The sequence below is a fragment of the Halyomorpha halys genome, unplaced genomic scaffold, assembly GCF_000696795.3.
Source record: "Halyomorpha halys isolate HHAL.00 unplaced genomic scaffold, Hhal_1.1 Scaffold608.1, whole genome shotgun sequence".
Taxonomy (NCBI): domain Eukaryota; kingdom Metazoa; phylum Arthropoda; class Insecta; order Hemiptera; family Pentatomidae; genus Halyomorpha; species Halyomorpha halys.
In genome coordinates, this window is record NW_027109708.1 from 472,478 (window position 1) to 493,305 (window position 20,828).

A 20,828-nucleotide genomic window follows, 5' to 3' on the forward strand; every position below is an offset into this window, starting at 1 on the left:
TAGAATATTTACACCAATAATACCTATGTTTTGGTTGAAAAAGCTCTAAAATTGATTTCCTTTCTGTTTTTAAAATATTAATACTCATCTTTGCTTTTATTGATGATGTTAAATAAGTCATAAATTGTCCTTGGAATCAAGGTATCATTATTTTTTTTAATAATAACTATAAAAATAAGTTATAGTGTTTAGTTAAAACATAACCAATTGTCAGATGTAATCATTAATTGTAATCCATCTAAATAGTTCTACATGATACTCACTCAGTTTTACTTGTTTTTAATGCTTATAATAACCTTTATCTCAGAATGGCAAAAACATTTTTGGCATTTGGCATTTTAAATGTTCCCACTTGTATATATTGTCCTCAAGTGGTTTTTTTTACAAACCTTATTCCCCGATCTTCTTTAATTATTATAAAACTTAGTACTTATTTCCCTCTATTTATGTTCGAAAATAAACAAAATCAACTACTCTCTAACACATTTATCTACATATAGCAAACAAGGTAACATAAAATATTATGTTATTTACATAAGGCTATAACATATGCTGAAGATTGCATATGCTCTTTGAAAAGATGAAAGAAAAAAAATTGTAATTAACACAACAAAAAGATTGTCAAGCTCACAGTGATCGCATTTATAATGTCTATATTAGATAATAACGTATTCTCTACTTAATATTAACATTATGAAAATAACTCTGTCTACCACCCTTTAAATGCTCTTAGATAAAGATGAGAGAAAACAAAATGACTAATATACAATTCATTCAGAGATACTGCCTATTAAAATGAAAAATTGGAAATAATAAGTTCACCAAAAAAAAAAGACCACTTACAGAGTGGAAGAGTTGTATGTAAAGGAGAAATGGCAGTAACAACTCTCCCTAAATTGAATAACTAGAAATTATTATGCACCGTGCTTCGCAGTCTTATATCATGAGATAGATATGAATGTTCAAATTTACATTGAAATTAAATTTTAATTTTATAAAGAGGATTAAAAACAATATGAAATATTAAGTATATTGTTTTTAGCATATTATTCAATTTTCGAAATATGTTAAAAACAATATGAAATATTAATTAATATTAACTTTTTCTGTGAATTAAAAAAAGAAGATTGCATTCTTTACTACAAGTCTATTTACAAAACATTAAATAAGCAATTCAGTATTAGTATTCAAGAATAATTTTCATAAAAAAATAATAATGAAAAAAATGACTTATAGAAAAATTCAAGATACACTCCTAATATTGTATTTAACATTCATAGGAAGGTATTTATGGGTGGGTATGGCTTTTGATTTTTGATTAGGATTTGCAATATATGTGCAATATGTAATTTGAGGCACTCATATTTGTATACGTCTGCACACTAATTTTATATTTAATAAAAATGTTATTTAATTTTCATACATTTTATTAGGATTTTGATTTAAATACATACATGTGTATATATCATTTGAAAATTAAGAAAATAAAACTGGATGATAAATAAAATGATTCTCTACCATCAAAATCAACATTGGGGTGTAAATCTCACTATTTAGTGAAAGTTAATACACACCATGTAAGATTAATATAATATATGTGAATATATTAGTAAAATCAATAGAACATAAATTTAAGATATCATCCATTCCATAATAATCTAGTTTATAAAGAATGTCTGATAAAAGGAAAAAACTTCCTTAATGCTCACTTTGATCATAGGGATATTAATTTGATTTAAACACATTATTTGGACATGATATTAATTTTAATTTATACATTATCATTTTGGTCACAATCAGTGATGAAAATATTTACACCTATTTAAAGACAGTTTTATCACAATTAAACTACATGTTCTTGTTTAAATTTTTATTATGATAGTATTTTATAGTTTTTTATGGACACAATAATAAGAAAAAATGCAATAATTTGTAAATAAGTGAGTTTAAAACAGCACTGCAAAAAATACGTGGTTTAGTCATCATTTTTTTGCCAAGACATTTTTTGAAATATTAAAAAAGCATGCTTAAATTTTTTAACAACTTATTTATCCATAAAGTTGTAGTGTTATTTTTTAGTATCTACTTTTCTAAAAATAAAAACATTGTAAGATTAAATGATTTTATTTGTAGTTAAATTCAGCTGCATTTTCTGTTTTTTATTTAATGTATCAGTTATTTTCTTGACTGACTAATTATTATTTTTTTTATATTAACCAAACATAATATTTTCGAAATTTGTTAAACTTAGATTCAAGTTTATTAATACATATTGAATAAAGTAACACCTATCCAACTATATATTCATTAATTATAGATGAAGGATATAGCATTTTAAATTAGTAAGATGAATGATTCTAGCATTTCTATAATATATGTATACAAAGCTCTACATACTGGGTTATTGATAATAATTTTACAGACTACATTGAAACAAGCTATCACAGGATAGAATAAGTCTAGGATTGCAGTTTCCTGTTAAGGATTTATATTTACTGCATATAAAAAGGACGTTTCAAATTTCAGGGATAGTTAAATATATTCATGATTATAATTAAAATCAAAGGCAATATTCAGTATTAGAAGTTTAGGCAGATAATATGATTTACACAAATTCAAATAATCAGTATTGTTGTAAAACTTTTTTTATTTATTTTCCTTCTAGGTATTTATTTAAAACTTCTGGTTAAAACTAAACAGTATTATTTAGTACAGCAAATACCCACTATATGTAAATTTGAATGGTACAGTATTCTTTTACTTTAGTATTAGAAACAGATTGCTCTATTATCAACCTATTATTTATTTGTATCACCAACTAATGATAATTTATTCTCTCCCCCCTATCATTCTTTAACAGTATGTAACCTAATTTTACTACTTTATTTAAAGAAAATAATGTAATTAACATTTAAAAGTGCACTGTGTTTATAAACATGATTTCTTATGGAACTGCCAGAATCATTTTAATTCTTTGGAACTTTTTAAAATGACATAAAAAATTAAATAATTTAAATATTTCCACTTTTTGAATTATGCATGTGCTTTAAAAGTAAGACTAAGACCAATATTGTAAAAAATTCTGGCTTTTAAAGTATAGAAAAATTAATGTATTTCTATCCATTTGATAGTGATTTATTTCCAGTCATTAACAGAATATTTCATTTAACTCGGAAGACATTTTTCATATTTATGAAAATATATAGAAATTATTTACCCTGAGCTAAATATCAATTATCTGCAAAGAAAAACACTTGAGCACTTTTTAAAATGTATTTGTTTTTGTTCTTATTATTAGATTTGAGCATTTCAATGTATTTATAGAGAAAATTAATATTTAAGGTTACTATTATAAATTTATTTAAGGTAAATAATTGAAGAAATGGAGGAGTTGAACATTTGTTTTTTTTTTTTTCCATTCATAAGAAATTACAATTTAATATTTAAAGTCATCTGTTGAGTTTGTTTTAATTGAAATAAACTTTAAATTTACTAAGCCCTAAAACTAGGTATTTATCTTTCAAGTAAATAAAAACCTGTAAACACAAATTAATATATATTTTTTTCGTTTTTAATAAGAAAACTAAAATAATTAATTGGATTAGCATTTATTTATTTCAAGAAAATATTTCTGTTTCATAGTAATATGGTATGAACCATCTATTTGTTAGTATATATACATAAAGTGTTCAAAACTCGATCGACACTCCCCCTTTTCTTGATAGTTTTAAGAATTTCGAAATGAAACATAGTAGGTAATGGTGAGTGAAGTTTCTTTTGGTGGTGAAGTCAACTTTGCAACCTCTTCCAGTTCTTCCAGCACTTAACTCTGAAAAGAGATATTTTCAATGAAGGATTTTCATAAAAAATTGAATTTACATCAGTGATTTTTTTCCGATCTGACACGCCCTGAAATTGCAATACCACTAAAAACTGCAAATAATTTTTTATGGTATTTGATGATTTGCGTCCATATGCTGCAGCAAATCAAACAAACTTTAGAAACAAAATCGATTGATAGTAATAAAAAAAAAAATTTTTATTAATCTCTGCTGAATCTGCTGTTATTAGAATAAACTTTCCGTATTTTCAATTGTTCTGAATTAATTTCTTTTTAAATATCTGCGTTTTGATTGCAACTCCTCTCATTACTGTAAGTAGCATAAAAGAACTTATATTATGATGATTTACTTATATTAGTAATTCATGTACAGTTAGTTATTAAGTATAGAATTACCATTTGATTGCTATTGACATACTGATTTTTTTAAATGAGCAATATTCGTTTATTTATTTAAAACAGTGTCTGTTTAGATATGTAAATGCTTAGTATGAAGATACATTATTGTAACGTGAAATTGTGTAAAGGGAGGAGAGAATTAACTCATTAAAAAATTGTTTCCTACAGAGCAATTCAGCAAAATGTGGGTGCTGGAAAAATTAATTTTAGAGTTATCAAATATTAATTACAGATTTATGAGGCTGTAGCCGATAATTTATAGTTTGTAAATTAAATATTTAACAAAGTATAATTTGAAAATGATTATCAAGGTTTACTTGCTTTTATAATAGAAGTATTTTTGTAATATATATTATTAGTTTTAAAGTTGTGATTGTTACAAGATTTAAGAATCAAAAGAAAAGAATTTAAAATACATTTTAAACATATTTCTTTAATGTTTACTGTAAGCTAGGTAGTGAAAAATTCTTATAAATAATTCTTTAGGCCTTGGTTATTCATGGAAAAGTTTTTATATATCACTTATGATTTTAATACATCCCCTACTAAAGCTATTTGGGATATACCTATATATAGACACACATATACACACAAGCCCTCAAACACGCATACACACACTCAGTTTTGGTATTAATTCTGTTCAAAATACTACCTCAAAAAATTTTTTTTTTTTTTCATCAATTGTTTTTAAATTGCAATTTATTGAAAATTGTTAGATTAAAGCTAATTTTTTTTCTTATTTTTTTTGTAATCAAGAATAAAATACAACTATCTTTAATGTTGTTGAAAATGCATTATTTACACTTTTTAGCTGGGTTACTGTAAAATAATATGATGGACATTGCAACATTCTTTAATATCATTACAGTAGTGAGCATCGTACTTGACATAAGTTAATTTTAAAAGGGCAATAAGATGTTTATTTATAATGAATGCATATTTTTTCTAGAAGTAGTTGAATTGTTGCTTATTCTATATAATCACAGTAAAATGTAAATAACTCAGTTAAAAACGCATACAAACACCAATACTTGTACTCCTTGCCCATACACACAAACTTTTTCTCTCTCATACACACTCAGGCTCACACACGCAATGACAAATACACACACACACACAATCACATTTTTATATGAGTATGATATTTACATGAGATAAGAATGGGACAGTATAGTAAAAACTGCAATTAAAAAAACTAATAATCAGAAAACAAGCTGTGCAGTTCTGATATACAAGCTCCTTCTTTTCTGTTATACTTTTTGGTTTTTTTTTAATAGAAATTTGGGGATTACTGTTTACAATATAATAAGTCTCCCTGTTTGATGGAAATTCCTCAGATGTACAGTTTTTCTAAACATTTTAAAATATTCAAGTAATGGCTATTTTTCTAGCATTAATTGTTAGGTTTAAATACTTTATAAAATTTAATTGATCTGATATCAAGCATGCCAACATTAAATTTATTTAAGTTTACTTTTACAGGTTGTTTTACAAGGTGAAAAATAAATAAATGTTGCCCTTTGAAATACTTTTCCAGAGACATAAATAGAAACATATGCAGGTCCATGCTTAGCTAATGCTAGGCCATTTTCAAATCTTAACTGCGAGACCATCTCCCCTTCCATGTTATCAACAAATCCCATATTATGGATTTACTCTACCATCACCCTACATTCTATTAAAATAATGTATCCTAATTTGTAAACAGTAGTAGCTTATTTTATTCTTTTTATTTCATCTGCAACACCAAAGAAAGAACTTTCAACTCAATTTTACTATTTTTAGTCTTAGTCTAAGGCCTGTTGCTACCATACCTGTCAAACCAGCCTAAGGCTAGCTATGAACATACATAAAATATGGTAAAGCCCATGTATGTATATGCATATACTTAGATGTGGTATTCATATTAATTTGCATGTTTTTTTGAAACATAATATTTGGAGTTATTTATATAAATTAATACAGTTATTTTAAGGAGATGCTACACAAGAAAAATTATGTATGTTATATATTAACCATAAGTGTGTGCATTTGTGTGTGTGCATGTAGCTGTTTGTGTGTGTGATTGATAAAAAATATAAGTTATTTTTTATTTTAGCAAGAAACATTATATTTGAAGACTTGATAAAAAAATAGCTTATATGCCAGTTCAATTTGAACTTAGTAGACATTAGGTACTTTTTAATTTCAGAAGAACCTGTTTGGATTGAATATAAAAATGTGGCTATACTAAAAAAAGCCACCTATTGCCACTTCCAAAGATACACTTGCATACATGCATATTGATATTTGAAAACAAATAAAAGCACAGAATATATTTTTCATACAAAAAAATTGAAGACTGCATTGATAAGATTATATTTTATGGAAAAAAAACCGAAACATTTTTCCCTAATTTATTCATATCTCATTCCTAAACTCTGCTGTTATGATTCTTTAATATTTGCTATTACCTGAACCTATGAATTTATGACTATCTTTTATTAATTTATTATTATTATTTTTCTTTTGTATTCTGATCGTTGTACTTTTCCCTATGCATTGAAAAAAAAAATTCACTTTTCACCACAGATTTAGTGTTTAATTATTTATTATACCCATGCTTAAGCTATTCATTCAAAGAATCAATGGAATAAGGAATATCAAAAGCACATGAAAAAATCATTAGACGATTTGTGATAAAAGTGTTCGTTTGTGGTACCATGAATTTCTGGAAGAATTTCCATGACCACTAATAGTGTTTAATGCTTTCATTTTGGAAATAATCGTTTTTTTATAATAAATCCATATTTGTTTATGTTTAAGAAATTCTTATAAATTTAATTTATATTATTCAGAAACATAATATTTTTAAATGCTACTACAGCAACATTTTATATATAACAAACATATATATTTACCCTCAAAGCGGAATAAAACTAATCTTTTTTTTTTAATTATATTTATTCATTTTCTAGGAGAAAAATAGAAAAATAGTTATCAATTATATTGAGTTAACTTTTATAATAATCTAATTGATATTAATTTGGATGTTATGAAATGATTATTCCTTCCTGACTCACATTAATATCTTTGAAGGGTAATATTGTTAAGAAAAAGAAAAAAAAAAATGATAAATTTTTTCTCCTATTTTGATGATAAAACGGTTTTTTTTTTCTTATATTTTAGATAATACATAACAACAATAATAATCAACAAATCAAATCCAAGTATTGAGAATAGGTCCTCAAAACAGTGAAAATGTTAAACTTCATAATTATAACTTATTTAAAATCAATGGTACATACATTAATGCATATAAACAATTATTTTGATAGATTTTTCAAATTAATTTAAATAGTTAATACATACTTTCATTCAAATTTATAGTAACCATGTCTTCAAACTTAACAAAGAAACTTTTTTTTTTGTTAAAAACCATTCAATTCCTCTTCAACTTATAATTTTTAGAAATTAAGTCTATATATTGAAAAGATTTTCAGTTTATTTAAATACTGGAAGACAATAACAAATATTTTAATATTTATAAGTCAAGTACTCAGCAAACAAATTTGAAAGAATCCCTGGCCATCTTATAAACCCTTATTTATATTTTGATATTTACATATCAGATATATTATGAAGAACTAAATTCAAATTGCTGTGTTAATCTAATTTGACTTATGATGGTTTATGAAGATTTGAAAATGCAATGGCACTTTTTGTAGAAAAATACCTGTCTATAGCCTTCAGAAAAACTGATGTACCACAAATGAAAACACTGGAAAAAAAAAAAACAACAACATAATTTTAAAAATATAAAAATAAAAATTTTCACAAATTATATATTTTTATGGTCATTAATATATATATATATATATTTGTTAAGAAAAGTTAATATTTGGACAAGACAAATTTTTACAGTAGAAAAAAAAAAAATGAATAATGGAAAAAATTCTTTCAATAATTTATTTTCCTATGGTCAAGATAGTTGCACTTATCTTCTGTTGGTTTCAGATGCCTATCAAGTTAACCACAAAGATAACAGATAGAATTGAAGTAAAGGACTGTTGGCTGATCTCTTAAGAGACATTTGTATTCACTGACTTCATTAAGGTGCTCTATGACCTGATCTGTAAGCTTATTAATGTATAAAAAAGAAATTACTGCCAATGTAAGGAGAAAGTGGAATGACAAAATTCACAAGAATATCAATGATACTTTCTTTTGTACAGAGTTATCCTCTCAAGTACACTATGGTCCTGAGATATGTGGATCTTCAATAGCCAACCCACAGACCTGACCTGAATCTTATGAACATCTTTGGAGAGCTAGTGTTCCTCATTATTAATTAATTGTCAGTCATTGATCATATGGTGAGAGGTTTCAAATGGGTTTGCCACTAAAACAAATGTAAAATAATGAAACATTAAATGAATTATAAATAAAAATGATTTAAAAGAAATATACACGAGAAACAAAAATGTTGATAATAATTCCGACAGTGGCAAACCCATTTCAAACAGTCTCTTTGCTAATGTCGACTATTGCCGGTGAAGACGTTGAAAATCTTGCCACCACACCCTAATTTAGGCCTATCACTGAACCTCAAAGCATCCAATTAAGAGACAAAGACAATGAGATGATAAGTAAATGTCTACAAAATGTACATTGATTTTTTCATGTTATTAGAAATTGCAGGGTTCATTATATAGAAAGAAATATTTCAAAACAAATTCAAGAGGATGAGCGTGTTGCATCCTAAGATTAATAAGTTACATACTTTGGGGTAAAACTCTTATCCAGAGGGTGAACTTTTTTTCTCAAAATTATTTTCCTTTTACTTTGCTGTGACCATATCATGAAGGATTTTGTCATTTATTGAAGATCACTTAACAAAAATGCATATAAAAAAAAAAAATGAAAAACTTATAAATTATAAACATATAAATCATATATATATATACACACACACACACACACACACATATATATATATATATATATATATATATATATATGTATGTATATATATGTATGTATATTCACATCTGGTCGAAGATGGTGGAGAACCTCTAAGAGCCAAGCTATTGAAACTAATCCAAAAAATATGGGAGCAGGAAAATATACCAGAGGGCAGGAATACAGGCCTAATCTGTCCAATCCTAAAAAATTTTGACTGAGATTTGAACAGAAAATCTTCCATACAATTACAGCCTTCATGCATGGAGAAGAAGAACTAACACTGAACTGCTTGTAGAGACTGGTCAGTCAATATCTCATGATATGAAGGCAAGGAGATTAAGATGGGTGGGACATGTGGCTCCAAGCTATCCATCAGGACACCTCTACACAACAATGAATGCCAGTATAGTTGGCAAGAGACCATGTGGGAGGCCAAAAACCAGATGGATAGACAGAATCGACAAAGATGCGAAAGAACTGCATGCAGCAGACTGGAAAGCAGTAGCCCAAGCATCCGCATTTGAATCCAGCTGTGGCAGATAATTATTTTTTGTGTATAGATAATTTTTGAATGTTGCCGTGAATCAGCCCTGTGGGTTCAGGAGCCCTCCAGGGTCCACATAGCCTCATAAAGTGAGTAGCCTTAATTGGGTAAAACTCTGGCGGTCGAGATTCTGACCAAATCACCTCCTTGGGAAAATATCACATAGGCCTAGAATACTGATCTAATCTATCTTATGCTGTCAAACAAAAAGTAATAACTGCTTATGTTGTCCAACTGAAATATAACTAACTGTAATGCAAGGAAAATGAATGGTGCTTATGCTGGTCTTGATTTTCTAAGTTTAGAAACATTCTTTAAGCATAGCTTCATTCATCTATTTCAACTTTAGATAAAGTTAGTTAAATGGAAAAAATTAATAATTACTTGTTTAAAAATTGTATCTACAAAGGCCTTTAGGAATTCTTTCTAGGACGTAATTTTGAAGGCTTGTGGAGGTTGGCAGGTTAGTTAATGTACATGTTATAATTTAAATATTAAAACAAACATAAATAAACAGACAACAAATAAAAAGGGAGACATAAAACATTACACAGAGTTCTGTTAGAAGTAAGATCAATGAAATATACAGATTTTTATAAATGTTAATTGTATGTTGTTTTTTTTAAGCATCAAAAATCTTCATACTAGCGATTAGGAGATATATCTTCAAACAAGAAGATTAACAATTGACTCCATTAAAATTCATTTAGACGATGGCCACGAGACCAGCTAATATAAAATGTCATTAGAGTGCTACCAGTGGGTAGTTGCTCTACACGCCTGTAACACTCCATTTTAACTAAGACCATATTTACTAAATGTATTATGTAATATACAGTTGTAAATTTCAATAAAGTTATTTTTAAAAAAAATAATTTTGCTATTAATAGATTTATATTTACCTTCTCTAGTTCTTTTCACAATAATTGTACTTGGAAGGATTGAAATCAGGGTTGATAAAAGAAAAACCTCTAAATTCATCCTGATTGATCGATCTCACAACGTCACCATTTATAGGTGTGAGTACAGGTTCCTCCTTGGTGAATTCAGCATCAAAATTGAGGGCATCTTTTTTGCTCTTCTAAAAAATTATATGCAATTAATGGAAACAAAAATATGTTGAACTAAACTATCTACTATCTATATACTGAGCCTAATTAGAAATTTTCTAGAGACAAGGGAGTGGGATGCCAGGTATTACATACAGAAAAAAAGTCCTAATGACTAAATGAGTAAAACTAAAGTAATATAGGTAAAAATAATTAAATATCTAAATTTAAGATATGGAAGTATATGTCCAACCAGAAAAGCTACTTTAATTGGTATCTGAAACCCACCTTTTATCTTATTATAAAGTATTTGTAGTCAGTTATGGTTTTTGCAGGGCTCATAAGAGAGAAATATGTAGTTAATGTTCTTTAATTATACTAGTACCTGCAACTGAGCTATGTTAGTAGTAGGTGATGAAATAGCACTCTGAAATTAACTAAAGATTTTATTCAACACTATTATATTTTAAAGAAAAAAAAGAAGAAGATTAAAATCATCAATAAATTGCCCCCTATCTGGTTAGGATCAATATTTATGAATGACTAATACAGTATTCCCTAGCTGAATCCTAGCCTAAAGATAGTCAGAAATATTCTAAATGAATAAAAATATAATTAAACAAGTAATTCACTTAAATCTTATATCAATGTTTTGGGTAGAGTGCCTAAAGTAACTTTACTGATCCTTATAATTTAATGATACTGATATAATCTGATTGAAGCTCAATTTTCTCTCTCGCTCTGGTTCTCAATGTTTCTTTCTTTACTCTCTCCTCCCCATCTCATTTCTTGTGTGGAAACTCAACATGCCAGCACAGGATTGTGTGTTCAACAGTAGTGCATTCCTTTCCCAAAATGTTTTTTTTTTTTTTTTTTTACAGTCTGAAATCTTTCTTGATTAGTTCTTACCATAGTTGATAACATAAGATTGTGTTTTGCCATCTGTTCTCTCCTCAGGATTCTTATCTCACAAAATCTAATAAATATTTGAAACTGGCAAGGAATGAGTCTTCCAATCCTTTTCTTCAAACCTTTGAGTTTTGGAGGAGGTTTTCATTTACAAAGACTTTCTGGATTATTCAGTTATTATTAGATAAACCTATACATATTAAAACCCTTTCAACACTTATTTATCATAATTATATAGCTTACAATTTTTGGTTTGAAGGGTGGTTTTAATCTCCGGCTCTCCAAGGCTTCCCAATCCATATCTTTAAAGAAACTGTGGGCTCTTATGGCTTGTTCTCCCCCTTGTACACTGACACATCCTAGCCTCTTACTTGGATTTTTTGTCATGAACTGGAAATATATTAGATGTCAGTTGTTTATATAATTTCAGTTTTGCTACATATTATTAACACATTTTATTAATGCCACCTAATCTTAACTGTTACTGATTTATTTATTTATACAGGATGAACACAGTAATATATAATAAAAATAAGATAGAAATTACAATCAAATATATAGAATAGAATATTATTTCATATAATATAATAATTAATTTATAATTATTTTATTATGAAAATAGTTCATTATTATTTTATTAATATTCATAAAATTTTTAATATTTATTCATAATTAATTAATATACTAGAAAAATTTGATAAAAAGATCGTTTAGAGATAAGAATAAAACATACAAAAATCAAACAATTATAATTTCCTATAAATATATCATATAATATATTGCAACACACAGTAGAAGTAACAGAAGTAAAAAGTTTATTTATTCATTAGAAATTTTGAATAATTTACTTATCAGACGAAATAAACAAAAATGAAACAAATTAATATCATTTGGTAATGAGGTAATGGGAATGCATAATTCTTGGTGAACTTGAAAAGATAATAAAATTTTTATTAAATAAGAGGTAAACTTAACTTCCTATTTTAAATAATTCTATATAAATTATAATGTTTTTCTGGATTTCATTTCTGCATTTTCAGCAATATTTGTTTTACAATTTAACTAATGTTATTTACTATTTAAAACTTTTTAGAAACAAGAATATATATATATATATATATATACATAAGTAATAAGATAAGCTAAATAATAATTTGTTAATTTTTTATATTGATATATTTGTAGATAGTAAATAACATTCTTTAAATCTATAATATTGTGGAATAATTGTATGGCAATGCTGAAGATAAACTAGTGAAATGTCTAAATTGTGTGACAAATTAGAAAAAAAATATTAAAGGAATTATATTACAAAGAAGTTAAATTCACTATTATTTATTACAGAATTTAAAAACTACCAAACAAAAACTACATTTAATAGATTAATATAAAAATTTTTTTTGTGTTATAAGTTACAGAAAAAGACAAATGTTAGGTGGTTTGATGAGGAGGAACATGAATGTCTAAACATTGGAGAATGCCAGACAATCTACAATATCATGGATGGCTGAATATTATAATTTCTTGTATCTAATTCAAAGGTGTGTTAAAAAAATTCATTTAAATTACAAGGTCTTACTATACTAATTTATGAATAATGATAGCTTAAGCACTCCACAGTGTTTTACAAATGTAAGATAACTAAATAATACAGTAGGTAACATCTTAACATAAATTGAAAGATCAACATACCCCTTTTAAAATAGAAACAGCTTCTTTTGATAACCATACAGGATAAAGGACATCATCGTGTAAAATTGATTCAAACAAATCATCTTCATTATCTGCTTCAAATGGTGGTTGTCCAGCCATCATTTCATACATTAAAACACCCAAAGCCCACCAGTCAACACTAGGGCCATACTCAAGTTCTTGAAGAATCTAAAATAAAACATAAATAATTTAGCCCATTACAAGAAACATTTTCTGTTTTTTCAAAATATAAAATTTTAAATAGAATAATAATTATGAAATAAATTAAATTAAAATATATCCCTTTTTATTATCTCTCATTCTAGTTGCTGTATTTTTTAAGCTGAGAGTTGTTAAACATTAACAGTATACATTGTTTATAACCTTTTGTATTGTTAGACCAGCTAAATCAATTTTTGCATCTCCACTTTGCTATTCCCACTTTCTCGAAATCGAAAAGTCATTTCAAAGGATTAGACCACATTAAGAGGATAGGTATAATACAAAAAATCTTTAAAAACAAATATCAAGCTTCAGATTTCTTTTGGAGAAACTGGATTGTTAAGGTTTCTTGCCTTCATATTATAATGTGGCTAATATCTTATTTGCAATTTTTTTTTCTCAGGTTTATTATTATAAATTTTTGTTATGTTTTTCAGTTCCAATGAAATAATCTCTTTTGGGGATCAAGGTGAAGGAATTGGTTTTCTTCCAGCTCTTTAATTCTTCAAATAAAACAATATTTGGTAGTTCCTAGTTAGAATGATTAAAGTTTAGTAAAAAACCATTGATGGAATTACTATTTGGTAAATACTAGGTTCCTGATGCCTCATTCTTTAAGTGACCATCTTATAAAGATTCCCATTAGAAGGAAAAGTTGTATACTCTATTTACATCTATCTTATTCTTACCACTAGAATATTAGAGTAGATATTTAAGTCTGATCAATAATAAAATAATTCTTCTTTATTATAATTCTTTTAATTGCAACAATGTGATCCTTTTCTTCAACAGAGCTGCTCTTTTGCTATTACATAGTGCTTCTTCATATATTCTTTTAATCAGCAACTGATTTAAGATTTCCCACTGCTCATCTTTAATGATAAAACATTTTATTAGAGTTCAGTAGGTATTACTACATAAGTTAGAACTTATGTAGATAAGAAGAATTTCAGTGTACAAGAATGGTTTGAAATACATCATTTCTTGTGAAACGGACTTATCACATTCTTATTATATATTTAAAACTATGGTATTTATTTGAGTGGTTGTTATTACATTCAAAGAGCCTGCATCTGTTACTAATTACCTCTTTCATGGAGATTTTCAGATAGCATATTGTTTTTAACACAATAATTTGTTCTAGTAATGCACCATTCTTTTCGAATGTCTTTTATCATTTTATTCTAAACATTTCTGTGATTATTGTCAACAATACACTAATCATCAAACCAAATCGATCTTGTGTACCTCTTTTCAGTTTTTTTACTTTGTTTGGGACATACAAAATTCTATTTATTTATTTATTTTTTAATTAAGTATATAAAATTGCACTACCATTGCATCTAAAGTTTGAGCAAAACCTATGTGACCTGATTTGAATAGTGGTGAAGATAATGTCCTGAATCCCATTTCATATTCCGTTTATTAATAAATTTATTGATGACATAATAGTGATGATACCAACTAAGCATAACGAAAAACCTTCCTCTAATTAAATTTTACAATCGACTATGAAATAGAAATTAAAATACCCTTTTTTAGATGTTCAGGCCGGCCAATTCTCTACACACCTAAAACAGTAGAAAATAAAGTAGTGAAGCTTCTGTTAATAAATGGGTACCCACACAAAACTATTCACCAACTTCAAAATTAAACACTAATATTGCCACAACCCAAGCCCCAAGAAACCAACAGTAAAAGATACTATACATTTCCCTTTGTACCAACACTTTCCAAAGAAACTCTGACCAATAACAAAAACAAAATGATTACCTCGATACATACAAAAATACAGCTAATTTATCCAGACTATATAGTAACACTAATGATAAAAACAAATGAGAGCTGCAACCCATTATATTACTTGTATATGAAATTCCCGAAGAAGAGAACTGTAGGAAATCCAATTACAAGGTTTAGGTGCCGACTTTTCAAAATGCCTTACATTAAAGTACCTTTAATTTTGTATATATACATAGATGGTTGACCATATGTTAATTACAAGGAGATGGTCAGGGATTTGGTCAAGAAGGGAGAAAAATTAGTTATCAACTATTTATTTATTTTCTGCTGACGTTTTGACCTATGAGTACATTAGGTATTCATCAGGGCTTCAATAAAAAGATACAAAGAAGGTACAGTCAACTTAAGGGTAAAAGAGTGATATTAAAAAATGTAAAGGTGGAAATCTGTAAGCAATAAAAATTTTAAATAAAATAATAAAGATTAATACAAAAAGAATCATTAACTAACATAATAAAGTAAACGTTTACCTTTAATTTTGTTTATTTGAAATAAGAAACCATTTCTCATTGTTATTAGTAATAAAACAAAATGATTAAATATGAAATATGAAAGAATTTGATAATTAACTAAAGTAGAAAAGCTTTTGTAATCAAACAGCTGAGACAAGAGGCAGAAAGGGAAATCCGAAACAGCTGAGGGCGTCCGATGTTTCCTGATCAAATTCCATCTAAGTTATCTTTTGTTAAACTATTATATTTTAGGGAGGAACGTTAAACTATTATATTCTAGGAAGGAACAAATTTGATATTCCTTTTTCGTACATCTAGAAACACACAAATGAGAATTTATGGAGCTATAGAAAAACAAATTTTTTTTGTTCACAATTCACGCCTTCCATTGATTGTTTTTCTTATTTCACAAAATTGGCGACCAGCATTGATTATAAAATATGTTACTAACCAGTGTATAAACACTGGTTAGTAACATATTTTATTCACCTAAAAAAAAAAAAATTAATTCAACCCAGCAACATTGAAAAAGTGGTCAAAACTGTAAATCAGGTGAGTTGGTCGATGTACGTACACATCACGATCTCTCAAGCAGATCATACCACCAAAAATAATTGAAAGGGAATTCTTCCTTTTAAAAAGTGGCTTATACTGGCTCAATAAGGGTAAGTTGTACCGAACTGAAATTACTTATTACAAATTGTCACCCTCAAATTTAAAGGAAAATTCAATATCTAATTTTAATGTTTCAATAATGTGTAATCCATACATGTATTTTTTGTTGATAGCTATCGAAGAGATAAGACTTGTTTCCAATACCTAGTTGGGCTCTCTAATTGACATAATACACCCAAAATACAAAATCTTATTCCCTAGTTATTTTCATATGAGAAGTTATTATGCAAATAAATTTAAATTTTCATCATACAAATTACTTTTACCGAAAAAAATTGTCAGAATGATCGTTCCCTCTCCATCCTTTTCTGATGGTATGAAGAGGGGGCGTCAAAAATTCGTGGGCCTAGGACGCAAAAAAACTTTAAATCCGACCCTAAGTCTGATGCAAAACCCTTTCAAATAATCCATTCATCAAATTAGAACCCAACAAAGATCAAATGAAACGAAAAATCATAGTAATAATTAGGAGGCAGAAAGAGAAGCATTTTATTCAAAAAAGCACTGCAGCCCAACTGCATTGGGTTGCTATACACATAGAATCTAAAACTAGTTGGACAATAGTGTATTATTTTTATATTACATGGGACAGTTATATTACTTTTCGATTTATTAAAATACCTCGGGTGCAATGTAATCTGGAGTTCCACAAAACGTAGTTGTTGTGACTCCATCGATAATACCTTCTTTACACATTCCAAAGTCAGCCAACTTACAATGCCCTTCATTGTCCAATAATATGTTGTCAAGCTTCAGGTCCCTGTATAGAATTAGAGCATTGGGTATTATTCTGATGCATACTAGGTAGAAAAAAGTGGTTTCTTCAATTAATAAAATTCATAAACTGACCTATAAACTACTCCATTTTTATGAAGGAATTGTAAAGCTAGTGTCACTTCAGCTGCATAAAACCTTGCCCTAGGTTCGTCGAACTTCCTCGCTCTTTGTATTTGGAACATCAAATCACCTCCATTTACGTACTCCATTACAAAAAACAGACGTTCCTGCAAAATATTAGGAAATCTCAAACAAAATCGACGTTGATGTAGATTTCAAAATAAATATTTTATATCAGTACATTTTTTTAAATCGTAAGATTTCACAACTAGTAAAAAACAAAAACAAAACATGATTCATTAGTAATGCTAATTGTTAAGGAATATTAAATACAAATAAATATGGTCCTGAGCAATGAAAAAAATTTAATTTCACTAATGATAATACATTTAATAAATACCTTTGTTTGAAAACAGGAATGCAATGCAGTTAGAAAAGGATGTTTTGCAGCAAGTGCCAATATTCTTTTTTCTGTCATGGTGCAATCAACATCATCATCCTGAATAATCACGTCCTTTTTCAGAACCTTAAATCATCAAAAATGCAAGTAAATAAATTAAAAATACTAAGTAAATTATCCTATAATTTTTGATAATGATAAATCATCATCGAAAAACCAAGAAAATAATTAATTAAAAAAAGATACTGAGTAAACAGAATAGATTTTTATAGCAATGAACTATAAATAAATAGAAAAAAAATGGTAATAGAAAATGAACTTGTGATTTGCTAAATATGGTATAAAAAAATGAAACTCCTAACATCTGAAGAGCTCCTTCTAAAATGTTTATAACAATAATATTTAATAAAACAATTATTGATCCCAAAAAATGTCTTTCTGGCCTAATCTGACAGGTGCTAGCAATTTAAATAGCTATGAATCAGTCCTTAATCCTTAATGTTAGTTATGACCATTTTAGAGGAAGCCCTTTTCTACGAATTCCTAAAAACCTCATTATCATTGAACCAACAATTAGGCTATAAGAGATGTAGAATCTTTAATATTAAATTTTTCTATCATTTTTTCTCCAAGTGCTAATGAATCACTTTTTTATTTTCATTAATGTATTAGGCTAATCATTAACAGCTCAACTAATCATACCGACCTCGTAAACTAAATTTTTATCAAACCGCACATTGTGTGCAATGGGTTAAAAAGAAGATTATCACCGCTAAATTAGACAAATGGATTACAATTTCAATTATGTTAAAAAAATATCAATATTAATAGCTAACTTTTTTTTAACTATTAACCTTGTTAAATATGCGACATATTAACCCAAATAAAATAAACATTTTTGAGTAGATTTATAAAATTTCCACTATCTTTTAATATTATTTTTATATAATATTTGGGGTGCAGAATAAATTATTTAATGTTCTTGTAAGTAATAATTTATATGCCATTTATTCTGAAGAACTATACTAGTCTGAAAATTTAAATATTTGCTGACTTAAATACAATAAAATACGTGTTTGCGTATCATACGTGTTCATAAATCACTCACTACGTATTGATATAAAATGGAACGATGGAGTGGAACTTCACTCCAAACAGGCCAGTCTGTCCACTTCATCGTTTCGTTGTTAGAAGCGATCGTCAGTGACCACCTAAAAATACTCTAAAAATATCTTTTTTTTGGCTGCCTAATAAGACGTATGTTTGTCTTTTCCACAAAAAAAAAAAAAAAAAAAGTTTTGAAATAATCAATTAAAATTATCCTTGAGAATTGAATATTTATTTATTTTATAATGAACTTATAAAAAATTACCTTAACAGCATAAACTTCATCTGTCCCTTTCTTTTCTGCAAGCATGACTTTCCCGAAGCTTCCCTTTCCCAATACTTTTATAAAGTTGAAATCTTCAAGTCCATATTTCTTTAAATTTAAATCGGTGATCGCTGAAAAATTAAAACAAAAAAAAAAGTAGAATTTTAAATATTTGTTGTAAAAAGAGATGATGTAAAAAACAACATTTCACTTTCTCAGCCTCAAGAAAAACTGAACCAGTGAAAATCCGCATAAATATTTCTGGAGAAAATGATTTGATAAATATATTACTGAACTACTTTTGCTGTATCCAAATGTGATTTAAAAAAATAAAAATATTCATAAAAATAGGATGAAACTCAAGTTAGAGATAAATAAATAAAAATAGGTTACTTCTGAAAAATCAACGCCTCATGACAAAATATTATATGAATATAAATAATTCTTTGTATGTTATGAACATTAAAATTATTATTTTCAATAAAGACTTAAGTTTATGCAAGATATACCTGCTTCCGTTTTCTCCGTTTTAGGTCTGATTTCTTCGTTCTGCTTGGGTTGGGTTACATTCCCAGTGGGTGTTTCGTCATCTTGTGGTAAGGGAGACACCCCAGAACTGGTAGTACCACCTGATCCTCCGTACTGTGAAGTTAGCTGCAAAGGGAATAATCACTCTATAACCTTATTGAAATTCCTTATATACTGTAGAGACATTTTTATATCTATGGAATTAGCGGAGGTATTGCAATGTGTAGTGCAATTGGCAAAGTTTATATATTGACTGTGTGAATGATAAAAGAAGAATGCCGTGAAAAATTAAATCATAAATACATTAAATAATATGAGTTTGTATTGCTATGAGGAAGTAATTATTATATTGAATCAAAATTAAATGATTTAAATAATTAAAAATGGAAAGAAAAAATTATTTTGTAATCTTAGTTTGGTAATTATTTACAATTAAGAGGCTTTTAAAAAGGATAATTATATGTACTTAAACGCATTTAGATGCAATAAGAAAATTAATTTAAAGCACAAAAAGTTTCGAAGCTCAAGTCGAAAAATCAAGCATTCTGAGTATGGATGGGATAGCTCCAAAGCAATGATATGAATAAATAATAATTATAAAGCAAAATGTGAATAAAAATATTCAAAAAAGGAATCTCATTACGTTAGATTTTTCTAAAAACTACTTTTTTTTGGGAGGGGGGCTTGTAATGTTTATGGCTTGGAGCAACTAATCGTCTTGATACGCTATAAATTATTTAAACATTTATTTATACCTTAGAATCATTTAACTTAATAAGCGCAATTTTTTATTCACTTGTTATTGGCAATGCTTGAATGATACGAAATCCCATAATTTTTTTTTGTCATCTATGAAATAGTTTTCGACATATATTCTAGTCAACACTCCAACCACCTGATTAATTCTGTAATTGTTATTTATTTTTCACAACTTTTGTTGATGACAAGATTATAATAAATTTATTCAGTGATACTCATTGCTCTTTTAAAAAACACCAAAGTCTAGTATAATGTCTTGGGTGTATTATCTATTTATTTCTCTCAAGTCAAAAATTTAACGTATTTCTTCAAGCACTTTATTTTGATAAGAGATTGATGATGATATTATTACAGGAGTACCTTAGTTATTGACTAGATGAAATAAACTGAACCTCTGGTGGG

The 20,828-nt window shown here is 27.3% G+C and overlaps 2 protein-coding genes across 5 annotated transcripts in view; one reads left to right on the top strand and one right to left on the bottom strand.

The window, feature by feature from the left end:
• Window positions 1-10,499, top strand: part of Phm (Peptidylglycine-alpha-hydroxylating monooxygenase) — a 66,767-nt gene extending 56,268 nt beyond the window's left edge. The window contains exons 9-10 of one of the 2 annotated variants that reach the window (XR_010843585.1): window positions 8,237-8,335; window positions 10,356-10,499. Coding sequence is in view for 1 of the 2 variants with exons in the window: in XM_067047899.1 (XP_066904000.1) it covers window positions 8,237-8,252 (16 nt within the window). In the remaining variant the exon portion in view is untranslated. Of the gene's footprint in view, window positions 1-8,236; window positions 8,342-10,355 lie in introns of those variants that run through there. The other variant, XM_067047899.1, reaches the window with a different exon arrangement.
• On the bottom strand, window positions 1,074-19,789 carry Pkc98E (Protein kinase C). Of its 3 annotated transcripts, XR_010843586.1 has the most exons (10): window positions 19,649-19,785; window positions 19,140-19,270; window positions 17,768-17,893; window positions 17,380-17,534; window positions 17,152-17,290; window positions 13,379-13,567; window positions 11,930-12,076; window positions 10,631-10,809; window positions 7,956-8,000; window positions 1,074-3,829 (listed from the first exon to the last, which is right to left on the bottom strand). XR_010843586.1 is itself a non-coding variant. In XM_067047901.1 (9 exons), the coding sequence occupies exons 2-8, from the start codon at window positions 19,182-19,184 to the stop codon at window positions 10,636-10,638; spliced, it is 975 nt and encodes a 324-aa protein (XP_066904002.1). In that variant the 5' UTR covers window positions 19,185-19,270; window positions 19,649-19,789; the 3' UTR covers window positions 1,074-8,000; window positions 10,631-10,635. The 3 variants fall into 3 exon arrangements, 2 of the variants coding, with proteins under 2 accessions (XP_066904002.1, XP_066904001.1); XM_067047901.1 differs by having other exon boundaries at window positions 1,074-8,000; window positions 19,649-19,789; XM_067047900.1 differs by lacking the exon at window positions 7,956-8,000.
• Window positions 19,790-20,828: the final 1,039 nt, after the last annotated feature.